This window comes from Drosophila obscura, unplaced genomic scaffold (genome assembly GCF_018151105.1).
Source record: "Drosophila obscura isolate BZ-5 IFL unplaced genomic scaffold, ASM1815110v1 contig_170, whole genome shotgun sequence".
In the NCBI taxonomy this organism is placed as follows: domain Eukaryota; kingdom Metazoa; phylum Arthropoda; class Insecta; order Diptera; family Drosophilidae; genus Drosophila; species Drosophila obscura.
Window position 1 is genome coordinate 404,244 of NW_024542758.1, and position 17,600 is coordinate 421,843.

The following is a 17,600-nucleotide window of genomic DNA, read 5'->3' on the forward strand; positions in this document are numbered from 1 at the left end:
TTCTTGTAGGCTAGACAAAGGTGTTCTTCCTGTATCCTCCTCCCCGCCATCTCTCCCTCTCTCTCTCCCTCTTTCTCTGTCTGTTTCCTGCCTGGTGACGACAGAAGGGCCGTGGCTGGGCCTGCGAGAATGGAGCAGGTGAGGAGAAATTATTATTTATAAATTGCTGTACCCTGGCAGCGAGGCAGGGTGTAATGCCTTTGAGCAGGCATTTGGGCCATACAAAAGGGAGTACAGAGTACAGAGGATTATGCATTCCCTATACACAAATTCGCAGCATTAAATATAACAAACACTTTTAGACTCTTTCCTAACAGAAAACTGGCAGCTTCACATCTTCCCCGAACATCTGGAAAGGGGTTTTCCTTATTGACTCTGGGCTCTTTGGTTTGCTTGATTAATCCGAGGCCATAGACCGGCAAAGGGTATCCAATGATTCGGTAGGGCGACGCTTAGCTCTTGTCTTCCCTTATTGTTGATTTTGTTCCTGTCCCTCTTCGACAACACCTTGCCCTAGGCACCGCTCTCGCTCCCCTTATTTGGTCTTTTGAATAAAGTTTATGTCGGTGATGGCTCAACTTTCTGCCCTCTTGCCTCCACAGTCCACACCTCTGCCTGCATGTCCTCCCATTGTCCTTTCGGGGGGCCTATTGTCTGATAGTTGAAAAGCATTTTGCACGCTTTTGGCATCTAACATGAAAATTATTGCGTCTGTCCTGCGTTGGCAGTTCAAGTGCACAGCGCTAGAAGGAGGAAGGGTAGGGAGAGGGGGTGCTAGCGATAGGAAGAACCCGCTGCATTTTTAATTAAATTCAGGCTTTTGCAATCGCACAAATAACAGCTAGAAAACGATGAAAATGGAAAAGCGCAAAGTGCAAAGCAAAAGGAAATACTTGGAGCGTATTTGAAATTATTTTTTTTTTGCCCGCCACTTTTCACTTTTTCACATTTCAATAAACAATTTTTATTGCTCTGATCCTTCGCAAATTAGCTGCTGGGCCGGGGAAAATGCCTATCACTCAGCTCCACACCACCCCAGCCCCCGTGGGCTCCGTATCCTCTTCGCATCGCTTCCCTCCGCACACTTGTAATAATATTTTTTGACCCATTTTTTGCGCTGCTCTTCTTGGGGGGAGTGACATGGCGGGGGCGAGAGTTCGCTTTAGATTTCTTGGGGAGTCGCTTTTGCTAATGAGTTTTCACTTGATTGAAGCTCGCAGCCTGGACAACATAATATTATTTCAGCACACAATTCTGAGATATATTTTCCAACATTTACGAATGAATTTCCCATCAGCTCGAGAGCCCGAGAAGCTCTTTGTGCGGCGGGGGGGTGGAGGGGAAATGTCTGTCATAGCCCATTATCTATACTATAAATTCTATGGCAAAAGTCCATGAAATGTATGTTTTATGTGGAGCAGAAGAAAGCTCCACTTTGAGCTGCCCAAATTGAATGTGTAGCTGCAGCAGGCAATCCTTTGGGTACGGGCACGGAGACGGAGAGCATGAAATTCCATAATGAAATTGTGCAGAAACCAAAGGACATCCGGACAGACGACATCCAACATCCGACAAAGACGACAGACGACGGACGAAGCTAGACGAAAGACGGGAAAGACGGTAAAGACGATAAAGAACATGGGTGCGGGTGGGGGCTGTACACCCACTTAGCCCATGGCCATAGGCCTGTCACGTGCCAAGCCATGGACCAACTCTACCCACCAAGCCGGACTCCTTTTGCTGCTCCTTTTGCTCCTTGTGCTTGGGATGTCAATGCTGTTTGCATTTTTCGCATGAAATTGACGTTTCATTTGTTATAATATGCATTGAGGCAACATTTCGATACTCATAAATATTTAACAGACATTCATCTGTTGGGAGAAGCGATGAAGGCGGAGCATCCGCCACAGCCACAGGACCAGGCCCAGGCCCTGGACCGCCTGCAACGGCAGCAATGCGATATCCGCACAATGGGACGGCGAGACGGCGAGGTGGCAGATGGGCAACTGGGGAGCATGGGAGTCAGTTGGAGTGTCAGTTGAAGCTCAATGGATGGGCGGGTGGCTGGGGTGGCTGGCGGAGAGACTCGTACGTGTGCTTGCACATTATGGTCATAAAAATGCTAGTGCCGCCAAAAGGAGACCCCAGACGAGGCTTCTCCTTTGGACATGGGCGTTGACACATGCAACAACAGCAACAGCAGCGGCAGCAGCAGCAACGTGGAAGGCCTTTTGCAGGAAGCAGAGTTCGCAGTGCAGCGAGCGGATCAGACTCTGCTGCGGAGGGTAGTCAAGTGCATTAATTATTGATTTAAATAATGCCCCTCCACACTCGTAAGCTGCTGTTGCTGCTTGGTTGGGAATTCAATCGTCTCCGCAACCGACCCAGCAGCAATATCAATCCGGGGATATTATAAATTGTGCCACCAGGGAGGAACTGTAACTGCAACTGCAACTGGAACAGTTTGTATCTATGTATCTGTTCGTTTGTAGCTCCAGCCGTTCATCCATCTCCGACTGGTATTGATTTTCAAATGCCAGTCATTCTTTTCATAACGTGGCAGCGTGCAAAATATCCACGAGGTAGTTCACCTTTTCACACGCACTGTTTGTTTGTCTGTTTGTTTGTTTTTTTTCCGTTAAATCGAAACAATCAGCGCTAATTGGAAATTTAACAGTTCATAAAAAGTTTCCACACCTTTCTGCACTGCACTGCACCTGCTGCACCTCCTCATCCTCGTCCCCCATTAACGTGTGTAGACGCCCGTAGTTGACCCAAATAGCGCTTTGAGCCCAGAGAGGCGCATGGGCTTAGCCTTCGAGCGCCCCTCCACTGCTATGGGTAGAAGGATGAGTGGGTGGGTGGTGGATGGTGGATGGAAGTGTGTGTGGGTGGATGGGAGGGGGAGGGGGATCAACTGCAGATGTGTCTGCATTCATACATCAACGAATGTGCACACACATTAAAAAACTATCAGCGTGTATGGGTGGTGTGTGTGTGTGTGTTTCATTTCACTTTCGAGTTGCTTTCATCTCTCTCCTGCTTCTGCTCCTGCTCCTGCTGCTGCCACGGCCCCTGCCAGGATAACACTAATTTCGCACCACTAATTACAGTTTTTTAGCCCAAACTACAGCCAACACGACCCACCCACCCCGCCGAACCCCACACACTTTGTGTAATTATGCGAAGTGAGTTTCGCTACTTAACTCAGTTGGGAAATATCGTAATAAAAATTACACCAACCAACCAAATGTTGTTTTCGGTTGTGGGGTGTGAGTGTGGGGTGTGCGTGTGGGTGGGTGGGGGCTTGTAGTTGTTGCTAATGTTTTAGCCATTGCTGCAGTTACTTTTCATTTAAAAGGAAGCTTAGAAATGGGGCGGAGGGAGATGCGAAAAGTGTAAATTAAGTGCAACATACAAATACTCCTTTGCAGTGGGCAAAACGAGGTTAATAGTAGCAGCACGAATCTCAAGATGTGTTGCGGACACAGAGGAGCCTGTGGGTACGATATACCCAATAATGTAACATATAATATATCCTGCATTTGTTTGCTACATTTTAAGGCCCTTGAACCCTATGGGTACCCCGCCTGGAATTATGAGCCGAACACAACTTTATCTGGCAGTTTGCTGTGCGAACTTAATTTTATTTCGTTTCTTACTTCACACTCCTCTCCAAGGAGCGCCTCCGTCTCAGGTTGGCTGCTGCAGCCAGAGGCCAAATCAATTTCAATTCTATGGAAGTTAAGTCCGTAAGTTAAGTCGAACGCCTAGACTCTAGTGCAATATACTACACGAGCCTGCCTCACTGCCTCACCTGCCTGCAGAATTCAGCTGACGGGTGGCATCAAGACAACAGCAACAGCAACTTTTTTGGCCAGGTGGTGGCACAAGCTACACGTCACTCCATGCCTCCGTGCACAGCCTTCTCCCGGCCACGCCTAGCCACAACCGACAAATAAGTAAGGAAAACTTTTCTATGCAACAAGAAACAGTTTTTGGCCTCACCCCACCGCACATTGCGCATCAGGAAAAGGCCTTAGGCTCGCCACGGCCAAAGTCGTGCAGGAAAATAGAAAAAGTTGGCGTGGAGGGGCTGGGGAATTTTTCAAATTGAAATAAGCTGCAGGTCGCAAGTAGCAAAGATTAAGCGCAGAGTTTAAGAGGGCAGACGAGGACGCGGCACTGGAATGGAGGGCAAGGGCACCGACAACGGCGCGGGCACGGGCACAAAGGAGACAAAAAGTCCGCCGTAATAATCGCTTTAATTACAATTAAAACGGAACTGTAATCACATCGTTGTTGGTGCTGTTGTTTTCACTATGAAGATGAATGACTGCCCATCCATCCAGCCCTGCCAGCAGGGCAACGAAGGAGAGACAGGAGGAGGACGAGGCTCAGAGCCAGCACTGAAGCAGACAGAAAGGTGAGTCGTCGGGGATGGATGGATGGACCCAGACTTGTGGAGTCAAAGTCGCGAAAGTAAAATGCTATTATAATGCTAATGACGTTTAATCGTTTTTGGTTGAAGATTCCTGGGAGCTTCACAATTTGCATAAAGTTGAACCGTTTAGTGGCCTTTTGGAGCACTGAAACTTTGCCAACTTTTCCTCAGTCACTTAAAGCGATAAAGTGGCCAGAAGTTTCACTTGCCTACTCCATGGTTCCACTGATACTACGAGTATTTCTGCTGTTCAGCAATGTGTGGAACGTACCAGCCATAATGTAGAATAAGAAAAAAAAAAACCGACTCAAACTCTTTCAATTATTTCGATGAAACCAGAAATATATTTCGAGTTCTTGCAGCTTTTGTGCCTTTTAAAAATCACTTCAAATATTTTATATAGTGTTGGATTTATCATACAATTTAACGTTTTGTTTTGTTTTGTCTTCCATGGCACATAATACAGACTTTGATGCATACAAATTATTATTATTAATATTAAGTTTATACTAAAAGTTAGCCTTTGGGCTGGGAGCTGAAATGAGAAGAGTAGAAAAGAGAAAAAATTATTAATTAGGCAAAAACATTTATGGGTAGGTGTGGGTATGGCAGGTCCTTCCTTTTATCGATCAATTCAAGTGAGTTTTATTCAATTTTATAGCCGTTTCGGTAGCCAATTAACAATTCCCATCACAGGCAATAAATCAATTTTAACGACCATTTCGCCTAATTAAAAAGCCTCACAAAATATTAGTCATAAAAAAAGTTTATGACACTCGTACATTTGTGTGCCCCTTTTGGGGCACTGCCTGCCGCACCCAAGTGCCACAAAATGTAGCAGGCAATTAGGCGCCATACAAAAACACCAAGAACCAGGCAGAGGAGGAGGAGGAGGAGGAGCAGGATGCCAGGAAGTGGAGTAAATGACACAGAATGAAAAGCAAATATTATTACGGGTACAGATGAGTGTCGGACAGGGGGACAGGGGGACAGAGGGACAGAGGCACAGGGATCGAACTCGGGATCCCTGGCCAAAAGTCGGAACAAAAAATACTCATGTGCAAGTGGGGGAAAAATTGTTCTGCATTGACAGTTTTCGAACACTTGGCCAAATAACTGGAGGGGTGACACCTGCCACGACCCTGGCACCCATGGCACCCCAGGCAATTTCCCTATACGGCTGCTGCTGCTGCTGCGTATGGTAAGAAGCGAATGGGTTAGAAGAAGGATGGACAGGACAGCAGAAGAGAACTAACCGCTTGCTTGACACGTTGTTAACTTTGAGGCTACAACAGTGGAGGAAAGGAGAGCAAAAAATTCTTTGGGCCACACGGACAGAGACACAGACACACAGACACCGAGAGAGTCCAGGAAGCACAGGCGAGAAATAGCAGAATCTACTACTGCTCCTGCTGCTCCTTGACATATGTGTGTGTGTGTGTGTGGCCTCGCAAAAAGAGAACCGCAGGACGAGAGTAGAATCGAAGGAGCAGGAAGCAGAAGGAGCAGCCGGAGGACGCTGTGGATTTTACGCACTGCTAAATAAGCAATTTGCAAAATGTCCAAACCAATAACATAACAAATGACACAGTGGCTGCCCTGCCCTGCCCTGCCCCAACTTTGCGGTCTGTTCTGCCACTGGCTGCAGGCACACAGTTCGCACCCAGTGAAACTGCAGCTAATGAAAATTAAGGCTAAGGCTAAGGCTGAGGCTGTGGCTGAGGCTGTGGCTATGGCTCGATGGTCTGCGGATGGGAAGTGTGAAAGTTTTTCCAGCTAAAGAAACATTTCCGCTACGAGCTACGAACTGTTGAAGGGGTTTTCGAGTGACAATCAAAGTGGATTATTCAAATGAAGCTGCCGAACCTGAGAGCAGGGCTACTCCAAGGTGCACAAAGGCACAACTTAACGGCGATTACTACTCATCATCATCATCATGATGATACACGTGGCTCTCTGTGTTGGACCACCTTGACTTGCGGAAACGGAACCCTTGAAGCTGCAAAAGTTAGCTGTTGTTCAAGCTCTTAACTGCCGCATGAAGCACCCTTTGGAGGGCCCTTCCACCTTTGTGTGCAACCTCCAGGGCAACCTTCTTGTCTACTTGAAACAAAGCCAGCACCCATGCGCTCCGCTCCACTCCGCACCGCTCCGGTCGATGCGATGCGATGGGATGCTCGCATTGTGGAAATCTCATTAATTGGCACCAGCACTGGCACCGCAAAGCGAAAGGACAATAACATGTCGGCAGGATAATGGACAAACTGTGGCCTAAAAGCGCACTTTAAATATTAAAGGCCACCCAGCACTGGGTGGACTGTACTGGACTGGACCCAGTCCTTCACTTGGCTGCTCATTCTCCCCCAGTCCAAGGGACAACGTCAACACAACCGCAAAACATCAAACTGCCGGACTGTCCGGGCAGTAGGGATGCGGGGAGCGGGATGCAGTTGGGGATTCCTCCGAGGCTGGGACCCAGACTACAGACTACAGGTCTGTGGCGGAGGCTAAACGCAAAAGCGTATAATTTACAGCACACCTTGTGGGGTGGGAGGCAGAGAAGTAAATGAGTGGGGGGCCCAGGCCCAGGCTCAGGCTGCTGCTGCTGGTGCTGGTGCTGCTGCTGGTGCTTTTGACAGCCACTGACGCAGGGGGCGTGGCCAACACTTACATACTGCAAGGCTGCCTGAGAACGATGATCACCATGGCGCCTGATGACGACGACGACGATGATGATGATGATAATGATAATGATGATGGCATTGACAACAAGGGACATCGTCTGTTTATGAATATACCGCTGACGAGCAGAGGATGGGCCCCTACGCATAATTGGCGTAGGACATCTTGGAAGCCCCCATGTGGAGTAATGTGTGAGCGAATGGACAGGGACACAGGGCGAGAGCGAGGGCGAAGGCGAGGGCTCTGGTGGCAACGACAGGGGGGCCCCAGACGTGCCGGAAATCAACTTAACACAACCGCAAAAGCGCAATCTCATTTTTGGGGTGCCCAAACCCCAACCCCAACCCAAACCCAAACCCCAAGCATTCTTATGCCTGGGTTTTTGCTTTTGTGTGTGTTGGCATTTCTGGATAATTGGTGTGTCCATGTTTGGGGGCTCCTCCTGCCGAGGACCAATCCCATTTCTGTTCCTAGTCTTGGGGCCTTCAACTCCCCAGCGTCCCAGCGTCCCAGGGTCCCCGACTGCACATTAAGTTCGCCGCTTTGCCCCTCACAAATTGACTTAATGACGCTTTTGGTGCAACTGCAATCCTGCAGCTGCCTCCTGCGCATTTCCGCTGTTGTGTGGTGCCACTTTGTGCGCTCTTTGGTTTTACGCATTCGAATTGCAAGCAGCAGACGGAGATCGAGCAGAAGTCTATCTTCTGCAGCAGCACCAGCTGGATGCGAGTATGTGCCCTGCCCCACGGCAGGGAGGTCAAGTCGGTGGTCCCTGTGGTCTCGTAATGATGTGGTAATGTGTCTCGCTGACACAGCTTTTTTGCGTGCAACATTTGCTCGGTCTGCTGCGCTGTGCTGTGCTGCCCCTCGGCTGCCCAGTTTGGCGCCTTGAAGTATGCCATGGCAAATAATAAATTACTCATGCACACTAGGAGACTAGGAGACTAGGAGACGTGTCAATATGCAAAGTGAATGCGGTTGCTTCACACCCCCAGGGCTGCACAGTCCTGGTCACACAGTGACTCATGGCTTAGTGACTCAACGACGTGTCCAGGACCAGGACCAGGCCAGGCCAGGCCAGGGTCTTAGCTCCAAGTTACTCTATTAATATCCCAAAAAGACTGCCCTTAAGCCCCCATCCGCTTACCCAAATCAATTGTCAAATCCGAAACACATTATCGAAATTAAATGGCAGCCCAGTCAAAGAGCCCGGATTTTGCGCTCCAAGTGTTTGATTTACTGAACAACGAAAAAAAAAACCCAACAAAAATACTCGTAACTCAATTTAAACAAAAACGTGCGGGGGAGTAGGGGGGGGGGGGGTGCCGGGGTAGGCAAACAATTGAGAAATTTTAAAATATTAAAAACATTGCAAGAACATGGAAGAGGCGGCGCCTCCTCCTGTGTTCGAATACCCTGCCAGATGGTGCTTTGATTTTGATGAGCTATATTTGCAATGCCATAAAGGAGACCCATCAAATATTAAAGCTTGATCGGGGGAGGTCTCCACTCGTAGTTTTAGTTTTTTTGGGAGGCTGTCTGTAATCAATTCAATTTATTCTATTTATTATCTGCTAGGGTATCCATTGTAAAGTGTATGCCCCTCCCACACAGCAAAAGCCTTTTCTTTTCCCATTTTCCCCCATTTTTGTTAGCTATTAATCAAAGCAAATAGCTATGGAGAAAATAAATATTTAATTACCACTCAGCCACAGCAGCAGCAGCAACAGCAGCAGCAGCAGCAGCAACAACAAGAAGAGCTCTCCTGAAATTTACATTGCCTATCGCAGGGCGGATAACCTGAGCTGTGGGGCTGTGGATATTGCTAGGCTGTAGCTCGCTTTGTTTTCTTTGCATTTCATTAGGGAAATGCATAAACAGCGAGCTTCTCTCCTCTTCCACTCCCACTACCACTACACCCCCACTCGAGTTCCTTTTGCCATCCACTTCTGGCTTTCTCAAGAACTGTTGCATGCCTGTTGGCGCAGTCCTACCTGCTACCTACCGTATGCTGTCATCATGTTTCCTGGTGATTTGTGGGCAACATTCTGAGGAACATTCTGCAGCATTCCAGCGAGAGCCAGCGTCTGCAGGCTGCACTACAGCCACAGCCTGCAACATTTTGATTGAGTTGGGAGACAAATCGTTGTGGCAGCTAATGTAATTAGTCTGTTTTTGTCTCTGTTACTGCCTCCCTCTGCCCACCCACCCTCTCTCTCACTCGTTCTTACAGCTGGTCGCACTTTTTAGTGGTAATTAATTGTGGAGCCCTGAACAAACAATCTGCCAAGTCGAAGAGACAGTTGGCTGGAGGCAGCAGGCAGCAGGCAGCAGGCAGAGGAGTCTGTGTAGTCGCCTGGTAAATGGAGAACGCACCCAGCAATTGATATTTTGATTTTTTGGCCAAAACCAATCCTCTCGCTCTCGCTCTCACTGTAATTTATTTATAAATGCTGTGTGCTGTGTGCTGAGTGCTGTGCCATCGTTTGCCGCAAAAAGCCACAGCACAAAAATAGCACAAATATTATTTGCCTTGCTTTTTGGCATTTACGGCAATCAATTTTTGTGGCCAGCCAAAATATATACGCTTCGAGTGGGAGTCGATTCGAGTCGACTGAATTGGAGTGGAGTGGAGTGGAGTGGAGTCGTGTGGAGTGGCATCAAGTGGAGGAGTGTCCTTGATGACTCTGCAAGGCTCAAAATATTACCCGAAAAACCATTTTGTGCCCTGGCAAATTCTGATGTGATGTGCGGTGAAAATGTTTAGAAAACAATAAGAATGGTTTTTCCCTTAATTGGCAACAAACCCGAAAATGGAATTTATTTGCAACATAATCTTGGCTAATTCAGCTGACACTACCCCACACCCCCTTCCTGCTCCCAGTCTGTTCTGCTGCATTTGCAACTTAATTACCAGCCTTCGGGATATTCATTAGCTTATGAGACAATTTATTTGCCTAGTGGAAACTTTTGCAGTGGCGCAGCCAGAAAGAAAGCGCCGCCCTGCTTGTCCCCTGATTGTCAAAGTGACGTCGAGGCAGGCAAAGCAAGGCAAAGTTCAAAGTTCAGGCACTAATGATGATAATTTTTCGCAGGCAAAACTTAAACAACTGTCGCATAGCGGAGCAAAGTTGCTCTGCAGCATCCCAAAAGGCAATCAAAATTATTAATTTAGGAAAACGAAAACGGGGGAAAACGGGGGAAAAAAGGGGGAAAACTCGCTCGAGCGGCTGGCCAAATCCGAAAGGTAAATCTGGCGATAAATTCTGTGCAATTATTTTGGTTTCATCCTTTGAGCAATCTGCGTGGCAGATGGTGATTTTTCTTCTTTTTTTTTTGTTTTTTGATTGCCTGATTGATATGCAGGTTAGGCAGAGGGCAGTGCAGGGGCCGTATTGGACTTGTGGCACGGACAATAAGTATCTAAAGAAAGCATCCAACCATCCATCCATCCATCCATCCATCCATACCAGGGGGCCTCATCATCATCATCATCATCATGAGGTTTGGTTGCCATGATTGCAGTCAGTGCACGTCGGTCTGGAGACGCGGCGCGTCATCAGTTCCTTTGACATGTCCTCCGGCCATTAATACGAAGGAGATACGAGGCGGCATCCAAGACGAGGTCTCCAGTTGCCGTGTGTGTCTGCGCGCTTCCGTTTTGCCTTCCGCATTTACCCCCTGAGCTGCCCCCAGCTACCTCTGAAATTAACCTGCCACCCCTCAAAGTGCCTGCCTCTCCCACACACGGTAGGGGATTGGCAAATTTCCAATCGCAGACGGAAGCATTTCCCCAGTCATCAGGCAACAGCGGAAGCCCCGGCCGAGGTGAGGCGAGGCGAGGCGAGGCGCCTCCTGCACTGTGCAGCTCATTAAAAATGCAGCATTGCCATGAGACAGAGACAGAGACTCAGTCTCAGGCGAGACCCACTACCAATCCCAGGCCCGGACTCCGCCTCATCAATGTCTCTGCTTATTGCATAAAATGCCATATTAATGGCTGTCAATATTGATACTAGTCATAGTTATAGTCATCGAGGACTTACCATGCCCAGGCCTAGTCCCAGGCATCGACACAGCCACAGCCCCCGACATTGCCATCCTCTGGACAAGTTCTTTGTGTGCGCCGGGCTTGGGTTAACATTATTATACATACAGCAGGCAGGCAGGCAGGCAGAAGGAGTACCCAGGGAGTATATAGTTGCACAAGGAAGTTGCAAGGACATAAATTATGCACATACGTATCCGCTGCAGTGTCGGACCGGAGCTTTTGGCTGGAGCTAAGCAGCTATTGGGTATCCTCGCATTCGATCACCCTTAAACACATCCTGCTGCTAGCTGCTGGCTGCTCGCTGCCAGATGCTTCGATTTGCTTCGATACATATGATGGTTTCTGTTTTGTGGCTTTGCCACATCCTTTTCCACACACAGCCAGCCCCCTCTAACGGGCCGACTGCCGACTGCTGCCTGTTGCCGGGTTTTTGTGTTGCCCTTTCAATTTTGGGGCGTGGCGTGGCGTAGCCCCTCTCTCTCTGCACATACACACACACCATGGAAAGTTATAATTATGTTGATTGGCATATGCATTTCATTAGATGATGGACCTGAATGGAATGCACTCAATCACAAACAGAAGTCGGTCGGTCGGCCAGAGACAAAGGCCAAATGATAAATTCATATGGAAATCTTGTGTTTAGTTTTGTTTTCGGCTTGCCATAATTTGTCAATTGCACTCTGCTTTTCGCTCTGCAGCTTAATGAATTAGTTTTGCCACTTAATTGTGCAACGCAACGCAACGGCAGCCCTTAAAGCCTGCGCCGCTCAAAATCAAGGCCCAGCCCAGCAGCCCAGCCCCACTTCAATGTTTGCCGATTGCCAGACTCTAACAAATATTAGTACAACATAATCACTCCGCACATACGCTGGGGACTAAAACAATGTCCCAAGGGACAAACTAGGGGGAGCTGGGGACTGACTGCCCCACCAGCACGCTGGGGCAAAAGTGTAAAAGTCAATGGGAAAACAAAGGAAAATTCCAAATTCCCCCAAAATAAAATCAACAGAAGCTTTTCCAAATATTTTTGGGGCAAATGTTGGCGGGGGGGAAAGGCGAGAGAAAGATGGCGGCGTATTAATCAAATAAATGCATTTTGATTATACAAACAGCGCGAAAGTTTTTGGGGCCTGCCTGCCTGCACACACACACACACAAACACACACACACTCCACACCCCCTGCCATGAGGCCGTCACTCTCTCTTACCCTCCTCTCCCTCTCAGTGACTGCGAAAAAAACTGATTTCGAAAGTTACGATCCTAAGCCCCGTGCAGTAGCTGGCAAAATCCATTAAACTTTTACGACTATTGTAAACATTAACTTGCATATGCATTTTATGTGCAGAAAGGGTACGCCCCCGGGGGTGGTGGTGGGGGTGGTGCTTGCAATACTTTTTAGCGCCGCCATTTAAAACTTGCCCCATTGACGGGCAGAGTGGCGGAGACTACGGAACGGCCCGAGTGCCTAGGAAGGGAGAGTGCGTATATCAGCATCCTCAGACATTGTAGCCAACTGAGATTTGATGTTTTTTTTTTTTTTGAGCGGAAATGCGAACGGGCGGAAGTGTGGAAAGTGTTTGGGAAATGTGGCAGGCTGGCGGGCTGGCAGAGGCACTCAGACAGCATTCTAGACAAGGAAATGTTAAGTTTATTTACTGTAAGTTCCGAACACTGGAGAGTGGAGAGATGGGATGGGCTGGGAGAGTGGAGAGATGCTACGATGGGATGCGTCGCATGTCATATTTCTGCAATTTATCGATCCCTACAAATACACACTTCAATGATGCCAGCCCTGCTGTGTGCCTCCCCCCCTGTTTAATGCTCATTTCAGATCAAAAGTATCTTTTGTGGCCCATCGTGTCATCAGCTGCGACCATAAAATGATAATTTATGGCAGATTTATAATGTTGTAAGTGCCAACAAACTTGCTGTAACTATCCATAAAAGGTCGGACATGCCACCCACTGTGCTGGAGGCACTGTATGCCGCACCCGCACCCCGTTCCCTCTGATTTTCCCTTGGTTCCACTTTCCACACTCAAATCCGAGGCTGCGTCTGTGCTCGTAAAGCAACTTGGCCCAAACCATAGATAAGAGTGGGCTGTGGCGGGGTGTTGGGGTGTTGGGCTGTTGGGTGCATCGAATGTATAGGAAGGGCAGCCGCAATGGCATCTAAAGGGCACACACCAAAGGCGTCGCTGCATAAATATTACAAAATCGTAAATACACACGCTCCTGCATGCCAGCGACGCTTTGGAGAGGAGAGTGCCGCAAGAGTGTAGAGTTGCAGCTACTAGATACAGATACAGATACATATACAGATACAGGATATAGATACAGATGCACAGATACACGAGCACAGTTTGAACTGGTTGTGGCCCTGTGGTGGTGGGGCATAGAGGCACACAACACAGCTGCCTGTGCAGCCTACATCACATGTCTCAGCCTCCGTCTCCGTCTGCATCTGCATCGGTGACACCCTGCTCGCAGCTAAACCCAGGAGTCAAATCGTACATTTACTCTGAGCATAATGTTCATTGGTTTATCAACATTCCAGTGCGACTCAAGCACCAAAGATGCAACTGATCCTTTCGCTCCTGTGAAGGCGAAAAGTAATTCCCAGCCTGATTCAATGTAAAGCAAAGTAGTTTCGCCTGCAGCCAATCAGCTGTTTTATATCAAACGGAATGGCAATTGGCCAGTCACTTGTAAACGACAGATATGTATGCAGCATCCGAATGGAAGCAAACCCCCTTGAAGATGGGGCTAGGCTAGGGTGCAAAAATGTTCGCATACATATCCGGCAGTCAGGCAGCCAGGCAGTCGGGCAGCCAGGCAGGCAGCCTCATTCACAGCTCTTGGCCCCTTTGCCCGCCATACCGTCAGATTGGCCAGAGTGGCCAAGTCCGAGCCGAGTTCCGATTCCAAAGCTAAGAGCTGTATTCTCGTTGCTTTTTTTTTTGGTTTGTTGTTCTAATTTTTGAGTTTCGGCTCCGCTTCGCTCATTGTGGGGCCAGTTCCGTCAGTTAGCAGCAGCTCTTCTGTGGGGCCTATGCGGGATTTAGGGATAGAGCTTTGGGCGAGGGACTGAGACTGGGACTGGGACTGGAACTGGGACTTGGCTGCTGTCATGTTGCAGAGTCCTAGGCATTTTATTTATGCGTGAAATGCTCTCAAATCTCCAAACTTGCATCGTTCCGTCCGGTTGTATGCGAGTGTGTGTACTGCGTGTGTGTGTGTGTGTGTGTGTGTGTGTCTGGGGTCCACTTCAACGTCCGGAAATTAAAACTTTTTTATGGCTCTGGCATTTTGTGTGTAAATAAAACTTGAAATTTAAATATTTGTGTGCGTGTGTGTGTGTGTGTTTGTGTGTGTTTTTGTTGTTGCTAAATAAATTGGTCAGTGCAATAAATTTCTAGAGCAAGACCAACGCCAACTAGTTGAAGAATTTCGGGCCTGGCCAAGAGCATAAAAGCAACATATATGTATATAGTATGTATGAGCATTACAACATTTTTGGGAACGATTTGCACATTCGCATTCCTTCAACAAATCCGGCAGATCAACATCCATCCACACTCTATGTAGATTTACAGGAGGAGCCGTGGGCTTGAATTCCAGCATGGAGTGTGCTACTTATACTCGAAAATATTCTAGTAGGAAAGGCTATCCACCGATCCTACTAATTTACACACTAATTAATTAATTAATTAATTGATAAATAATAACTAAATATATAGTATAATTAATTGGGCACTCCACTCACCACTCCTTTGTCGATTCAATCATATTTGCGAGCGTTCCTACTCTGTCTCTGACGGCCGCTCATTTCTCTGCAATGAGCAGCAATATCTTGTTCATCAGCTCATTGGCCACAGTCTCGTTCAAGGTGTTCAGTCGGGCAGCCAGAAAGTCGCCGAACTTCATGTAGAGCAGCTCTCGGGGGCTGGGCAGATGCCGGGGCTGGGAATGCGAGCGACCGCCACCGCCACCGGCACCCACGCGCGTGTAGCTGCTGCCGCCGGGCGAGAAGCGGCCGTCGGGCCCCAACATATCCACATCCACCACGGGCGAGTATCGACCTGTGTCGTCGTCATCCTCGTCGTAGTCATCCAGATCATCGTCCAGGTCCCCAGCATCGGCATCGATCAGCTCGTTGTTCGCATTGATAATGAGACGTGGCGGGGATGTCGCGTAGATGGAGGCGCTCTTGAGTGCCGGCGCCTGCAGACGCGCCTTCAGCTGCTGCTTAGTCTGTGGACGAATGGTGGCCAGCTTGGTGCCGCTTCCATTCCCGTCTGCATCCTCTGGAGAGCCCGGCTCGTCCTTGATGTAGATGGAGGGCGAGGAGCTGCAGGAACGTGAGCTGGACAGCACCAGGGCAGGCGACACATTTGCTGCGGGCACTGCGCATGAGGATGCGGCTACGGACGGCGGCTGCTTCGGCAGAGCACTCAACGAGGTCAGCGTCACATCCGGCTGCAGCTGGAGCGCCTGTAAGTGCTGCGCCTGTGGTAGCAGCGCGGCAGGCAGTTGGCTGAGGCTGGGCAGGATGCTTGCAGGATTGCTCACTGACGTCACGTTGGGCTTTGGCTGCGGCAGAGGCTGCGCCTGCGACTGCGCTTGCGGCTGATTGTTGGGATTGTTGGGATCGCTGGGTGCAAAATATTGGTACTCGTCCATTGCCACACTGTTGTTGTTGTTGTTGTTATTATTGTTGCTGGTATTGTTGTTGCTGGTATTGTTGTTGCTGTTGTTGTTGTTATTGTTGTTATTGTTGGTGGTGGATATGGACCTGGGGACAGGATCAGTGGGACCCTGCTTAATGCGTTCCCGTGATCTGCAAGAAAAATAAGAGAAATTACAGTCGCAACTCCCAGAGGCCCGCTCCTTATACGCTTAACTTACTTGCGCTCTCGTATCACCTCCTTGAGAAATGCCATGGCATCGTAGTACTCCCACTTGGACTTGAATCGCGTCGTGCCCAGCATCTTCTCGTGGTTCAGCTCCCGTCGAAAGATCTCCCTCAGGGAGGTGAAGGTGCGCTGCACCCGCTCCCCGGTCACGTTGAACAGGCGCCCCAGCTCGTTCCATTTGATGGCCTTCTTCTTGTCGGATCGCTTGTAGTGTGGCAGGCGGCAGTCCCACAGGATGGGATTTAGGCGCACTAGCTCGATGAGTCGGCGCTTTTCAATGTTGTGGCGCGAAAAGGCCATTTTCTCTTTTGACTTTTGTGCGCTCTCTTAATCCTCTCTCACAGTGCAGCTTCTCTCTCCCTCTCTCTGGCTCGCTCTTAGGCGCTATTAACGTTAACTTTTGTCTTGCTACCACTACCAAAATGGTATTTGCGCATGTCCGCCTTTTGGTCCACTTGTCGGTGAGAGTTTGTACGTGTGTGTGTGTGTGTGTGTGTGTTTGTTGGCCCACTGCGGTGGGATGCTGCTTGCTGCTGCCTGGGGTAGGGGAGGGGACGAGAAGTGAAGCGAAGTGAAGTGAGAAAATCGTTAATATTAGTTTATGCCCTGATGGTCCATGGCCCGTTGCATACTTTTCGGCGCTCTTCTTGGCTCCCAAAAGGGTAAGGGTCGGGTCGCTGAGGTCCTTGAGGCTGGTTAGGGAGTTCAATGAACCTTGGGTTCGTTCGGTTCGAGGTTCTTGGCGCGGAGGTGGGTCTTATATTTGTTTTAGAAATAAATTCAATTGACTTTAAGCGGAGAGCAGGGAGATGATTGAGATAATAAACAGTAGAAGAAAACAATGTAAATATTAAATTGATTACCAGCCATGAAAGAGCAGCAGCAATGAAGAAGTTTGGGGAGAAAATCAAATGATGGAACAAAAGCTGGAAAATTTCGCATTAATTCGCTTGCCGTTCAGGTGTACTTTCCGTAGCACCTGAGGCACTGTTTCTGTTGCTATTCTCCCCCTACCGAAACCCGCAAAAATATATATTCCACTTGTATACAAATGGAAAGAGCTCTTTGAGTTCGAGAGGCTGAAATCAAAAACCCACCGCAATCGCCTAAACATAAACAATTGTGTGTTGATTCTGCGAATCCAAGTGTGATTCGAACGTGGAACTAGGCGCACTCGTGTTTATTTATTTGGTTTATCTTAAGAGAACTTTTTGCTTACGACTGCGTGGTTAAACTTTTCTCTGAATGCTGCCAAGAGGAAGATCTGAGTTCGTTTCGCTTAACAATGGAATGGCAGATCGGTTCACTAAAGGAATTGTGGAGTTGTTCTGGCACAGGAACAAAACATCTGCAAATGCTTTGCACTCAAACTTGTGCATGATGCACGTTGGAAGCAGTCGTCTTTCTCTCTATTGTTTTTTTATTTTTGTTTTGCCAATTTCTTGGAGACTTATTTTCAACGAGGCTGCTATGCACATTACTCGTACTCGTACTCGTACGAGTC

General features: G+C 48.5%; 1 protein-coding gene across 1 annotated transcript; it reads right to left on the minus strand.

The window, feature by feature from the left end:
• Positions 1 to 4,808: 4,808 nt before the first annotated feature.
• LOC111077458 (myb-like protein AA) lies at positions 4,809 to 16,876 on the minus strand. The gene is made up of 3 exons (XM_022371741.2): positions 16,089 to 16,876; positions 14,947 to 16,020; positions 4,809 to 4,979 (listed from the first exon to the last, which is right to left on the minus strand). Exons 1-2 carry the CDS (start codon positions 16,394 to 16,396, stop codon positions 15,006 to 15,008), a joined length of 1,323 nt encoding a protein of 440 aa, XP_022227433.2. The 5' UTR covers positions 16,397 to 16,876; the 3' UTR covers positions 4,809 to 4,979; positions 14,947 to 15,005.
• Between the last annotated feature and the right edge of the window lie 724 nt (positions 16,877 to 17,600).

Bases quoted from the DNA above. Each gene is read 5' to 3' on its own strand.
- LOC111077458 (XM_022371741.2), bottom strand. From the start codon at position 16,396: ATGGCCTTTTCGCGCCACAACATTGAAAAGCGCCGACTCATCGAGCTA. The intron at 16,021-16,088 runs GTAAGTTAAGCG...TTTTTCTTGCAG, and splicing joins GAGGTGATACGAGAGCGCAA to ATCACGGGAACGCATTAAGC.